At 43.6% G+C, this 14039-nt stretch overlaps 1 protein-coding gene across 1 annotated transcript in view; it reads right to left on the bottom strand.

Annotated features, from left to right (window-relative positions):
• The window catches only part of CTTNBP2 (cortactin binding protein 2), a 78200-nt gene extending 66914 nt beyond the window's left edge, over window positions 1–11286 (bottom strand). The window contains exon 1 of the mRNA XM_026033220.1: window positions 11218–11286. Coding sequence (XP_025889005.1) covers window positions 11218–11286 — 69 coding nt within the window. The remainder of the gene's footprint in view (window positions 1–11217) is intronic.
• Window positions 11287–14039: the final 2753 nt, after the last annotated feature.

Genomic DNA, 14039 nt, shown 5'->3' with positions numbered 1-14039 from the left:
TATAAACCTGTTGTTCGCTGCGTCTTACAACAGCAACACCAGGGAACATCTAGCAAAACATGAAGGGGAATATTTTAAGGGATATAAAATAATTACAAGATACCAAGGGAGTAGAAAAGGAAGGGACCTAGGACATGATTAGGTTGATGTTTTCTCTCTAAACACCATCTCCTAGTGCTGTCCTGTCTTAATTCTGTCAGAACCCTGGGCCTCCTGAACCCTTAGTCTGGTCCAGGAGGTCTGGTTCAGATCTGATGCTGGGGGAGTGGGGGGGGGGGGGGGGGGGGGGAACATTTCATAATTTAAGAATTCAGCTACGCAAGGGATTATCTTCTTGTAAGGAAAATCCAATAAAGAATAAAGCAAGGAACGTTTCTACTTTCTCAAGGCAAGGGGAGTGCAAAACAGTTGTTCTTTCTTCAGGATGGGAGAGGAAGTCACAGATCAAAGTTCCTTAAAAGCTCCAGTTGTTTCAAGCACAAAATAAGAAAAGGAATCCAGAGTAAATCCAATGCACACAGATGTGCATAAATGGCTGGGAAAATCTATATGCCAAAACCTTATTTATTTTTATTCGATGAACATCATATTGAACTTGTATTTTTATTTGAACAGCATGGACCAGAAAGAGGACAAATCATTGAACTACTCATTGTAACAAGTGTAACTGCTTTGGGCACAGAGCCATCCGACTCCAACCAAAAAGAAAGTTCAGGCTGACCAGGAATTATCCTGTATTTTTGCTGCATGGGTCTGCAATCTCTCTGACCTGAAGATACCTCTCACCCTTCACCGAAAGGGATCAAGAAAAATAAAATAAAGGTTTTTTTCTGAAGGCTTTTTGCTAACATATGCTGCAACAGCTTCTCACAATGCTCCTCACARTTCTATACATTGCTCACCAGTCTGTCGCTGAATAAACTGCAAAGTCTCTAGAAGTCATTCTGTCATGACTTCTGATGAACATATAATTCYTCATATATTCTAGCCCCATTTTTCTCTCCATAGATTGTAGTAGAATTCAATCTCAGCATCTTTAACTACTAAACTTAGTTCAGGCAGATAGTAGGACCTGATGATCCATTTTCCTTCTTCCATGAACCATTTCATGGTCTCTAAGCACATCATTTAATTTATTCAAATAAGATCCTTTTAACTTTTATTTTTCATGATGGAAAACTGATGCAAAGATATTAAGTACTTTTCTCCAAACCACACAGGAAGTAAGCAGGGCAAAACTCAATATTTAGCAGCAGTCTTTGGAGTCTCCATTTAGTGGTTTAACCACTAGGCTGTCTTCTCTTTCTAAAATATGCTTTCCTCTTCTGACCAAAGGCAGCCCTCAAGGCTTTTTAGCAAAAGAGGGCAGCTCTTCACCAAAACATTGATGCTACATCACAAGTAAAACTTTATCATGGTCTTCCACAAGAGTTAAACTAAAGACATAAGTGAAGAAAACACTCTTATGTTCTTAAAAAACCTGAGGCATTATTCAACATATGTGATACAGGGATGAGATTTTTAATTAACCATCTGATCAAGCAATTAAAGTAAATTTTACCCAAGTACATACTACCAAAGTAGAGCACATGAAAAGGCAGCAACAGACATTGAAAGTGCTATCTTATAATTTAAAGTTACATATAAATAAATGCACATAAAAGACAATTGAAAAGACATATGYAGCTTTTATATTCCCAAGCTAAGAACCTGAAGCAAGAACAAGGAAAACGACGTTGCACATGAACAGTTACAGCGTATCAGACTAAAAGCCCCACTTAGCCTAGTACCTGTCTCCAGCAGCAACAAATCATGGACACCCTGGAAYCAGCACCCGAACAGGACAAGCGCACAGTCACCCTCGCAGCCTCCACCCATTTGAGGCTTAAGGACCTCCTAGGCCAGCAACAGCAATTTTGCATGTAGCAGCCCTTGACCGAGAAACCTGCTGTGAATTTGCCCCACTGCTTTTTGAGTATCTATGTAATTTTCGAATCCACATCTTCCTGTATCAAAACATTCCACAGCTCAAATTGTGCAAGAACTACCTCCTGTTGGGAATATGCTACCAGCTACTTTTGCTTGATGCCTCAAACTTATTTAACAGAGGACAAAAATAAACAAATTCCAATCTACTATTTCTATCTCACAGACCTTCATGTATATATGGGAAAAAAAATCCCCTCAAACTGATGTCCAATAATGGATCAAGAGACACACAAAAAGAGAAATAAAGAATTTAAAAGCTGTTTGGGGTAGAAAGAAAGGAACTTATGGTCCTAATTAACTGCCTGCCTTTATGGAAATATTGTTTTAGTGTTAGATAAATGGCATCAGTCAGACATGCATCACTATTTCATCATAAAATACGAAAATGGGCTATCATTTTTCAAATGTTGCTTAAGAATTATGCTAAGCCTATTGAGGCTTTCTTATCATAAATGTCTGGCAAATTTTGAAACTGGAATGAATGTGTTTTTCCAGTACTTAAGGATTGAAAAGTTTAAGGTCATCTTAAACTTATTATGGATAAGCAGTCTTGAGTCACCAGACACTAAGAGTGTACATGGCAGTGGCTGAAGATGCCACCACACCTTYGGTCACATATACCTTCAAATCAACACATACAAAGCTGCAAGGTAGTTCACCCTAACCTGAACAAAATCCAGAGTTTAAAGATTTAATCATAGAATGCTTAAGGTTGGAAGGGACCTCTAGAGGTCATCTAGTCCAACCCCTCTGCACACGCAGGGTCACCTAGMGCACGTGGCACAGSGCTGCGCCCAAGCAGGTTTKAAAGATCTCCAAAGAAGGAGACTCCACAACCTCTCTGGGCAGCCTGTTCCAGGGCTCTGTCTCCCTCACTGTAAAGAAGTGTTTCCTTAAGGTCCTGTGGAACTTTTGGTGCCCCAGTTTGTGGCCATCTCCTSTAGTCCTTTCGCTGTCCACCACTGAAAAGAGGCCGGCCCCCTCCTCCTCACTGCCTCCCTTGAGGTATTTATAGACACTGATCAGGTCCCCCCTCAGCCTYCTCTTCTCCAGGCTGAACAGGCCCAGCTCCCTCAGCCTTTGCTCATAGGGCAGATGTTCCAGGCCTCTGATCATCCTSGTAGCCCTGTGCTGGACTCTCTCCAGCAGCTCCACATCCCTCTTGTACTGGGGAGCCCAGAACTGGACACAGTCTCCAGATGTGGCCTCACCAGGGCTGTGTATAGGGGACGATCACCTCCCTCGACCTGCTGGAGACGCTCTTCTTAATGCACCCCAGGATCCCGTTGGCCTYCTTGGCCACCAGGGCACACTGCTGCCTCATGGTCATCTTGTCATGCACCATGACGYCCAGGTCCCTCTCCGCAGGGCTGCTCTGCAGAAGGTCAGTCCCCAGCCTGTACTGATGTCTGGGGYTATTCCTCCCCAGGAGCAGGACCCTGCACTTGTCCTTGTTGAACTTGAAGAGGTTTCTCACTGCCCAGCTGTCCAGTCTGCCCAGGTCAATGTATTTCCAAGACATGGTTGTATAATATTATTCAAGATTTGGGTAAACAAAAGTATTAAATACAACTATCTTGCCTCTTAATCACTTCTGCTTGCCATCATCTGGCACCTGGGATATCAGTCATGGCAGGCTTGCTTGTAGCTGCTCATATGGAGCACTGTTTGCTTACATTACAGAAAATAATATTTAGATTGAGAAAAGCAATCTTCCTAACATCTTCCAATAAACTCATACGTTCTACATCTCTAGTAAATAAAGTCTCATCATTTATATGTCACTCGAGACTTGGCTACCATATATCTTGTCCAGTGCCCAGATGGAACAATTTAACAAGCACCTAGCAAGCCATTCATTATATTGGTTTCACAACACCAATGTAGGAATTTGTTACCTGAGGGTGAAATTTAGCGTACACAACTCAAATACAAGACAATTTTCTCTCCCATGCTTTTCAGGGTTTTTAAAAAGTCTCTTTTATGTGATTGAGAAAAATAAGTGCTGGAAAAAGACTACGGCTTCTCTTCCCCAAGTGTCTAAAACTCCATATTTTATTTGCACATACATTTTGCAAGGAGCTTGTGTTGGCTGAAATCAAGTACATACAGCAAAGAGTCAATCAGTCAAAACGCATTTAGCATGTCCTGTAAGAAACTTCTGATATGATAAAAATGATAACCTATATCATAAAAGACTAAATATCTGGCTCTAACATGAGCCAAAAAGAAAACAAAAGCATATTAGCCAGGTAGGAGAGGGCTGAGATAGAGCATCAATCATCAGACGGAACAGGCATTTCCCCCACTCCATCATCTTTAGAAAAGATGGAAAAAGCATGGAACATATCCCTGAAGGGCAAGGTCATCAAGAGGCAAAGGAACTGAAAGGAGGACTCTTTTGCACTTAAATAAGACAGTGATAGCAAAAGCCTTCAGGATTCAATTTGTTCTCCTTTTCTCTTCATCCCTTCTTCCTGCCCCCGCCCCACAAGTTCACTGTCAGGGACTGGCGACAGTCTCACTTTGCCCAGGAGATACTAGTGGGCACTCGAGAAGCCCGGAGTGCAGCTCCTTGGGCTGCCACAGCTGCCAACACAGACTCAGCTGCCTCTAGCAGAGGCCAGCAGATAGCAAAGTTCCAGCTTTCTGATTTCCTTTAAGCAGAGCAGAAGCAAAGTGCAATTTAGCTGTAGATTAAACACAAATGGCTAAGGGAAAAGAAAGCTCCTTCCTCCTCAAAAAGCAGTATATAGTCTTCTTAGAGAGGGAGCTGGGCAATAATGCAGGAATTGAGTAAGAAAACTGTAGGGTATAATTGAAGATTGAGGTGGAAAGCTGGAGGAGAAGAGAAATATAAAAAAAATGGTGTACAAGAAAACACACAGGGAAAAGCTGTCAAAAAGTCATTTTAGATGAGAACGGAAAGGTGCATATCTATATTTGTTACATATTTTATATTGAGCTCCATTAAACACAGACAAGAATCGTCTAGAGGTTTTAAAAACAAAATGATTTGCTATTATTTATTAGACCATAGAGAGTAAATTTTTAATATCATGATAGCTATGAAGCCATCATTAGCATCAGACCCATGAAACCACTGCATGAGAGAAACTGCAATTCACACATTTTACAATACTGAATACACACACACACAAATTCAAATCAAAGAATTCAAATCAAGCCCAAGCATATTTTGACTAGTTCTCTTTAGCTGCCTACAATTAAGTATTCAATTTGAGATGTCCTGCTGATCAGAAAGATCTTTCCAGGACAGGAATATATGACACAGGATTTAGGAGAATCATCCAGCCATCTGGATTGACAGTGGGTGGCAGCCAGGATACCTTCGAGCATCTCAAAAGCTGTTAACACTTCTAAGTGGACAACTGTAGGGAGCACTCAGGCAAGGATTAAGACACCCAAAGCTGCCTGTGAGTGCAGGAGAGTGCTGCCTAATCTGCTATTACTGTCCATAGAGAGCTATTCAAAACAGCCAAGGACTATCCAGCTGACCAGCCACCAGAAGGAGTTGCTCAAGGCTCCACCAACTGTATTCATCACACTGACCGACTGTATTCATTACACTGACCATAACGGGATATTAAACACAGTGCATACATGTAAACACCTAAATACAGACATCTTGAACCTCCAAGAGTCACATATCTACTCACTTTGCTCAGAGTTCACAATTCTGTCCTATAGTAGATATCTAAAGCAGACCATTTTGTTTTATAAAACAGATCATAAGCACTTCTTTCTTTGCTGACTCTAAAAGGAAGTCTGAAGAACCAGCTCAGTGTAAACACAGGCATGTGCTCAAATGAATCCCAATCCTATTCCAATACAGAAAGCTCTGCAAGTGCTCAGGGTACTGAAAGAAGTAAGCACAATGCCCATACAGTGCTCATGCAGGCTCTAGAGACCACACAATTTTTTTGCTTTCAACATTTAAGCTACATTGACCTGTCTTTATGTCAATGTGCTTGGAGATGGGCGACAGAGGTGCAAGCACAGGAAGAAAACAACAAAACAGAACAAAACAAACAAAAAAAAAGGCAGTAAAACCTAAAAGGTTTTAGAACCACTGAGTTGGGATAGCTAGCATCCAGTCTTGCTTGAGCTTTCTTGCAGCAGAGAATATCATCTGAAGATAACTTTCCTAACTTCTTAACTACTTACATAAAAGTACTTACATAAAAGAAGTGCTTCTGAAGTAAGTTCTGAAGAACTTACATAAAATATAAAAATGTAAGACAAGTATAACTAAGGACCATGAGGGAACTTAACATGCATTTAATTATTCACATCCATTACTTCACTGATTTTTTACTGGATTGTTCATCACAAAGTTACTTGCTTATTCTGTTCTCATCCTCCTCAAGCACAGCTCCCTTGCTGTCCATCAATTTCTTTTTAAGATTTTTTCTTCCCTTATTTTAATTTGGGGGACTTTTTATTTACCCGCTGCAGCTTTTTGCCTCGGGCTAACAGTAAAACTTTTAACAGCTGTAGTATTAATTGCAAAAATACTTAACAAGATTTTTTTTTAAAGACAAAAAATAATAAAAAAAAAGACTTGATACATATCCAGATAGTCCCATAACTGTTAAAGCATACTTGCAAACCATCAACACTCAAATGTATTTAGGTATCATTGACTTCAGTATCAGTTAAGTACCCAAGTTCTTTTTATGGATTCAGACCCACGACTTTCCAGTGACCATGTTTATCCTACCGCTTAAAGTTAACGGGCTTTTTCTAGCCAGAAAGTCAGTTTCAGAAAGGTTACTCCTGAGACAAATAGTATATGATTGGATCTAGACATAGGTATATACTCTTGAAGTTATCTTTAGAGCTCTTTTTAATTCCTTCACAATTTTATGTTGGAACCAAACTCAAGACCCAAGAACCTGCAGTTTACACACCAAAGAGAGAATCTCCTACCAAATCCTACTYGACACCTTCCTATTTACATACTCAGGTCTATTACAAGGGTTCTGTAATCAATGCCTCTGTTTTTTCCAATGCGGTGTGTGGGCATGCATCCCTCAAACTGCAGTTTTCCTAAACTCCGAATGCCCCCTTGCCCTTCCAGTTTCTCCACTTCCATCTCCATTTCTAACTCATTATATCACCTCTGAGACCAAAACATTGCCGTTCTTCCCCATGCTTACCCCAATCAAGTTCAATTGATTAGGGCAGAAGGAAGAACACACTGCATCTTCCAGACGTGCTCCACCAGCCACTTGCCCACACTGACTCACAGCATTGCCCCTTGGGCTTCAACTTTAATGACAGTGCGACAAGTCCACGCTTGGAAAAGAGACAAATATTTACAAAGCAGACTACATGTAGACGCTTTCTTTCCTCAACCTCCTGTACCTTTTCAACAGGGGAGGAGAGGTTGTGGTTGCAGGTCAGGGAGCAGAACACATAGGACAGGCAATGCTGTAGGTCAGCACAAGGGGATATGGGGGAGAGAGGAGGTTGCAGAGCAAGGCAAAATGGGTATTTCTGCAAGATGGATGGAGTCTGGTCTCTCAGAGAAGATATAGAACAGTAGCAGGACTCCAACAGATTTATCTTCTGCCACCGCCCCCTTCCACTTGCATGTCTGAACTCCTCTACTGTGCTGCTACAGCCTTGCTGTCCCACCAGATGAAAACCCCTCCTCTGAACAGTAACAATACACCAAGACCTTGTTTCATGTTAGGATCASCAGAGTTGAATTAGGATCACCTTTTGCCAGTGACCCTTTCTCCAGAATGCAGTCCACAATAAGACACACMGCCTTTCCTCTCAAGGGCTCTGGTCTCAGTCTCTGCTACTTGCAGCCTTTTTCAGATAAGCAGTTTACCTAAGCCGCCCCGCATAACCGACCTGACCAAAGCATTATTCACATTCCCCTATATTGACCAGGGTAGCAATTCCACTACAAGCCGCCTTAGAGACCGACAGATCCAGAATACACCAAACTAAGCGTGCAAGCCTACAAAATCCCACCACAATGTGTCACAGAATGCATCTCCATGTATTTTGTTAACAATTTTTAATACAATTAACATAGACTGGAGCTTGCTGCAGGACAGCAGGAACATACAAACAGGCTATAAACTGTAGATCTAATATTTCATAAATTATATCCTATCTCTTCCACTACCTTCCACTAAAACAGCGCAACGACATACAGAATTACTTCAAGAAACAAAACTCTCTTGCTTCTTGAATAYAGACTAGCAACCAATCCTTTCATTTATGTGCACATCAACTCCCAATGAAATTCGACTAATGAAGCCAATAGCAAAATTCTAACTGACTTCAGGGAAGTCAACACTCCAGCCTACAAATATTCTCTTTACGGAAAGTTTTTTAGATGGCAGAAGGGGCCCTCATTTAGAGAAAAGCATAATTTATGCTTTCAATCACTGGTCAAGTGAAATTCTAAACAGAAAGCTTGTACTGCATGTTTTTACTGAATAATTTTACCAAATTCTGCTTGACAGGACAGGCTTTTCATAGTCTTTGTTTCACTGAAGCTCAAACATTCGACAGGCCAGACCTTTACTCGCTGCAGGCTGGTGCTTGATGTTTAAAGAACAAGAACAAAGTTAAGGTGGATTATTTCTTACTATTGTATAGCATTATTAGTAGATATTATACAGGTAAAAGTCATTCAAAGCTAACCTGAAAGACACACTTTCCCCTCAGTTCAAGTTTACACTGCACCAATACAATTCCAGTGGCTCCAGTGCAAACCAGTGTAGCTATGAAAGAGGATCTGTCTCAGTCCCATGTCATCTTCCTTATTGTTCCTATCATGGAAAAAACACCAGTATTTCTGTCGGAAAGAGCTGGTGAGCACAGCAACTGCTGTGCTTCATCAAAGGAAACTCAGAATGACAAGACAGTTGGGTTCGCAGTTGGGAAACTGTAATGCCTTATAGAACACCCTAGATTTTTTTTAGGCAAAATCCCTAGATTTTACTTTCAGTCAAATTCCTTGGTGAATATATATATATATATATAAATACATACATATATATATATATATATATGGGGTCTTTTTTTATCCTTTTCCACACTGTTTTTAAGAGAAGCAAAAAAAGACCCTTTTTTCCCAGTGATGCTACTGATAGCATCCCAAGATGCAATCATACCAGCATTTAGTACAAGAAAATCCTACTGTACTGTCTACTGTTACATACCTCCTACCTACACAATAGTATCTGACACAATAGTATATTACCATGACAAATGATCATTTCCACAGTTTTTCACTGCACTGTGTGTGCATTCAGGGTTCYTAGAACTAAATAATGAAAAATCTAAAACTATACTGAAAATACATTATTTCATTACAATCTGAAGTTTAGTGTGACTTATAAAATAGTCACCTGGATGCTTACTGTAATCCTGATGGCAAACAAGATAATTCAATTCATAAYTTTGTATCTTAAGATAGAAATTAAGCTCTTCAGAATAACCATACAAAAGGAAGACTATTGTATAAATATTTCTGAAACCTTTTCATTGCATAGAATAGTTTATTTTTTCCTTTCCATACAAGAAATAAAAGGAAACCAAAAATCCAAAGTTTATACCATCAAGGGGAAAAATAGACAAGGAATAACAAATATTTAAGAACTGAAGGCAAATCAAAAATAGAAGACATTTTAAAATATTTTGTTAGCGCTTAAGAGCAGCTACTACTTAAGTTAGTGAGGAACATGGAGGTTATCTTCTAATATATATTTATTTTTAAATAGAGGTACATTTTAAAAACAGTGTGCATTGTAGAGCTATTGCTTTTACCTTAGGCAATTAGATCATCAAACTGAATGAGCAACTTACACTACATCACCCAAAAGTGCAATATTAGGTAATRCGTATGAGCTCCGTTTTGAGTTAAGATATTAGGATCTTAAGATACTAGGAACTTAACATAATAACAATATGGATATATTAAAGAAACATCGTAAATAAATTTTTGCTTAAAATTATTTTTCAAAGTATTTTATGGTTGGATTTTATGATTTTTACCTTAATATTCATCTATATCAAAGTTAAGTCATTTTTAAAGACAGTGGTGTTATATATATTTACTAAATAAAGGTTATTTCTTTTTCTTATTTGGATTTTTAGGACTCTGGAATCTAAAGCATGGTTAGAGCCCAGTTTCAGAGAGGAAACTCTATGTTCAGAAGAAAACACCACAAATAATAACAATATCCTCGATTTCACAGCAACTAGCACCATTCTCCCCCTTGGCTGGTTACCTTCCGAAACGGCTCAGTGTCAGGCAGGATTCTATTGTGTTATTATCCTAACCAGGGTGTTTGTTAGAGGGAAAAGCATCCGCAGCTCCGGAGARGGCAGCCTGGCGGGGACTGTCCCCTCCACTTCTCACCAGTAAGTGCCAACCGGACCCTCAGCACAAGCCCATTAACCCCAGACAAGCCCCAGGAACAGCACCGAGCCTGGATAGTCTCCCCTGGGGAAGGAGATGGGAGGGAGACGGTTCCCAAGCGCCCTGCAGGGTCCAGGCTCAGGACACAGGTGGGAGGCCAGGCTGGACACGCCGAGGTGGCCGCTGGAGGCCGGGAACTTCTGCCCTCCCGGCCCGAGGAGCAGCCCCATCGCCGGCACACCCAGCAGCAGCGCAGGGAAAGGCTCCACGGGACGCTCCCTGTCCCCGTCCTCCCCCGAGCACCTGCTGCAAAGCCACGAGCCGGGTTTTCCTCACGGCTTTTAGGCGGGGAGCTGCTCCCGCCGCTGCCCCGGGCCCTGCGAGCGGCCGAGGAGGGCGCGAGCGGCGGGGAGCAGCCGGGCAGGGCTCACGGCTCGGGTGTCGGGGCGCAGCCCCCCGGCCCCGCTCCTCGCTGCCGATGGAGCTGGGGGGGCTCGGAGTGCACGGGGCGCCCTGGGCGGCCAGCGCCCTTCGCCGCCGAGCCCGGGCAGCGGCGGGAACAATGGGGGGAGCCCGCAGGGGGGGCGCGGATGGCGGCACCGCCACCCTCGCTCGCTGCCTTCTCCCCCGGGGCGGGACGGGGCTCGGCTGCGGCGGGTCCCCCGCCGCAGCCGAGCCCCGTCCCGCCCCGGGGGAGAAGGGCGGGCGGGAGCGCGGGAGGCTGGTCCCGCAGCGCCGCTTCGCCCCGTGCCCGCGCGGAGCCTCCTCGCCCCGGCTCGGCGCAAGCCCCGCTCCCGCCCATGCCCCGTTACCGCTGCCGTGGCCGCCGCGTCCTCCCGGGCGCCGGAGCCCGGCTCTCCGCTCGCGCCTTCCGTCGCCATCTTCCCGCTGTAACGGAGCGCGGAGCCGAGTGGCAGCAGCCGCCGCCAGGCGCTTAACCCCGTCCCCGCCGGCGCGGAGCCCACGGCGCTTTAACCCGCGCGGCGCCGGCTCCGCGGCCTCCCGCCTCTGCCGGCCGGCGGCGAGCGGCGCCCGCACTGGGGCGAGCGCCGGCCGGAGGCGCTCGCCTTCCTCCTCCTCCTCCTCCTCCTCCTCTTCCCCCCTCAGCGCCACCGCCACCAGCCGGCCCCGAGGCGGCGGCGGAGGAGGGGAGGAAGCGGGACTCCGCGGAGGGCTGCGCAATGGTGGCCGAGGGGAGTGCCCAGGCCCCGGCGCTGCCCGCCCGAAGGATAAATGGAAAAAGGAGAAAAAATAAAATAAAAAAGAAGCTTTTTCTTTCGCAAGGGGCTTGGCTCACCTGCCCTGTCAGAGCTTCAAGTGGGATGAAGCGCATTAGGGAAGGGGACACCTCTTTCTCCAAAGCCTCCTCTGGCTGGTGGTGCTGGCAGGGAGCACTCCTCAGACCTGCCTCGGGGGGCAAGGGGAGTCCTTGGCTGGTGACAGACCTTGTTTATTGCCTGTTTTGATCCAGCCTGTGTTACCGTGGTCTTTAATCCAGGCCTAGCGCTCTAGGGCCAGGCTAAAGCCTTCCTGTGCCACACCTGGAGTCTACCTGGGCCTGGCACAGCCCTCTCCAGTTCAGCACCTACATCCAAGTCTGCCTTAACTCCTACAGAAGAAGGTTAAGGTCCTGCTTCCCTGCSAGCGTGTGGGCTGAACCATGTGTGTCCCATAAGCATGAGCTGGCGTTACGCTGTCTGCCCAAGGGCAAAGTCCCTGAAGTCTTGCTTCTGGGACCTCAGCTAGTTAGCTATGTGCCAAAACCAAACGTGAAGGTAGCCTCCTCTGGGACCAACTTAAATCTGTTATTAACAGAATCCACACATTATTTATTTGACAGTCACCTATAGCTTTTTTCCCAGGGCCAGGTCCCACTGAGCCATGCCTGTCTCCACCTGTCTGAGGGCTGCTTCATGTCTCAGACTGTGCTCAGTTCCCCTTGGCACAGAGACCAGGCAGAAATGGGCCTGTCCTTCCCCTGACTAAGGACAGCAAATATTCCTCCAAGCATGCAGTACCTGGGATATAAGCAAAAACGTGCTCTCTTCCTATGCAAGTTTTCCATTTTTTTCTAACTATTGTGTCTGCTTTCATCTTTCCCACTGCTGAAGTAGAGAAACAGCATTGATGGCACAGAGCCTAAACCAACCTATTTTCTCAGTTCATCAAAATTTAATACCATTTAATTGCTTTTTAATATAAATCGTTGCTTGCTTACTTTATTGTTGGCAAAGTACTATTACTTACCATTTATATAAAGGTCTAGGGTATGTGATGCTTTGCCATTGAAAAGCTTAATGAAAAGTCACTTATCTCCTATGCACTTTGTCATACTTACTCCTCTACAAATGGGTTTTAAACACTACAGTGTTTTCAGCTGGTTTAAGAATATCTTTTCTCATACTGATTCCTATCTACCCTTACCATTTCAAATATTTTCCTGGTGTTTAACTTTTGTTAGAGTCATTTGCTGACCACCACAGTTACTAGACTGTCTTTCTGAGTTAGTACAAAGCATTCACCGAACATCCTCTGTAAGTGCTATTTTTTAAGTCCATCCACATGAGTGATGTAGCAAAGGCTGAACTATTTATCTCTTGCTCTGCTGAGACCATAAACTGTGAGGATTAGCTGATATTTTATCAATTACCAAGAGAACATTTGTCAAAATAACAATGAATATTAGATTAGTCATAGCTTACCATCTCTAGCTTGAGCATTGATCTTCCTTTCCTCATCTGAAGATAAATTTAGAAATTATTTCTGAGAGGAAAGGGCGTGTAAGTCTCAGATCTCAGCCAACAAAAATTAATGGGATAGATGGACCAGCAAGACTCCAGCTAAAACCCCACGCCCGTAMAACTAGCACCCAACAAACCGTCCAAGCATTGGAAATAGTTTTACTTGCTGTTGTGGGAGAAAAGATCAGAGGCATRCTCTGGAAGGAGGACTGATCTAGGTCTCCTCTTTATGCCGCTAAATTAATCATCACARCATTTTGAAAATATTATTGATTTTTTGCAATTGTATGAGCCTCTACTGGRTGTTTGTGTTTCTTAGCTTTCCCCCCTCTAATGATAGCCACAAGGCTTATTGGTGGCATGAGAGCACTAAACTCCATATTAGATGTTACTAATCACTTCTGTGAGCAGATTCTGGTGCTGGGTAGCAGTCACTGCTGCATTGCCAGTGATGATAGCTGGGCTCTAATGTCTAAGGTTTTGCTGCAGGAAGACTCGGGACCGTCTGTAACAGAGGTAGGAATATTCTCCTGTTGATTGTTAACACTGCATCACTGGGCAATATGTTACTTTTTCTCTGGCTGCTTATTCTCTGTTTATGCTACCRATGTGCACTCCTTTCAGGACTGGCTTTGTGCTCTCAAAAATGCAGCATCTACATATAAAATATGGGTTCAGAGGGATGGCCAGCATGACTTGGTGATCGTGCCCGTAGCGCAGTGTCACTCTATGTCTGTTGTATACAGAGTRAAATGTCTTTACCATATAGCCAAGTCAGAGCTTTCCTGGAGCAGAAATTGCTTATGCTTTTACAGATACATTATTTTGTCCTTACACAGAGGCAAAGGAAGTGCTTTTCTCAGAATAAGGTGTTACCTATTTTACCAGTAGCA

This window comes from Nothoprocta perdicaria, unplaced genomic scaffold, assembly GCF_003342845.1.
Source record: "Nothoprocta perdicaria isolate Ctin4 unplaced genomic scaffold, notPer1 scaffold_125, whole genome shotgun sequence".
Classification (NCBI taxonomy): domain Eukaryota; kingdom Metazoa; phylum Chordata; class Aves; order Tinamiformes; family Tinamidae; genus Nothoprocta; species Nothoprocta perdicaria.
Note: the sequence above shows the minus strand (reverse complement) of the source record. Positions and strands in the feature narration are given on the sequence as shown.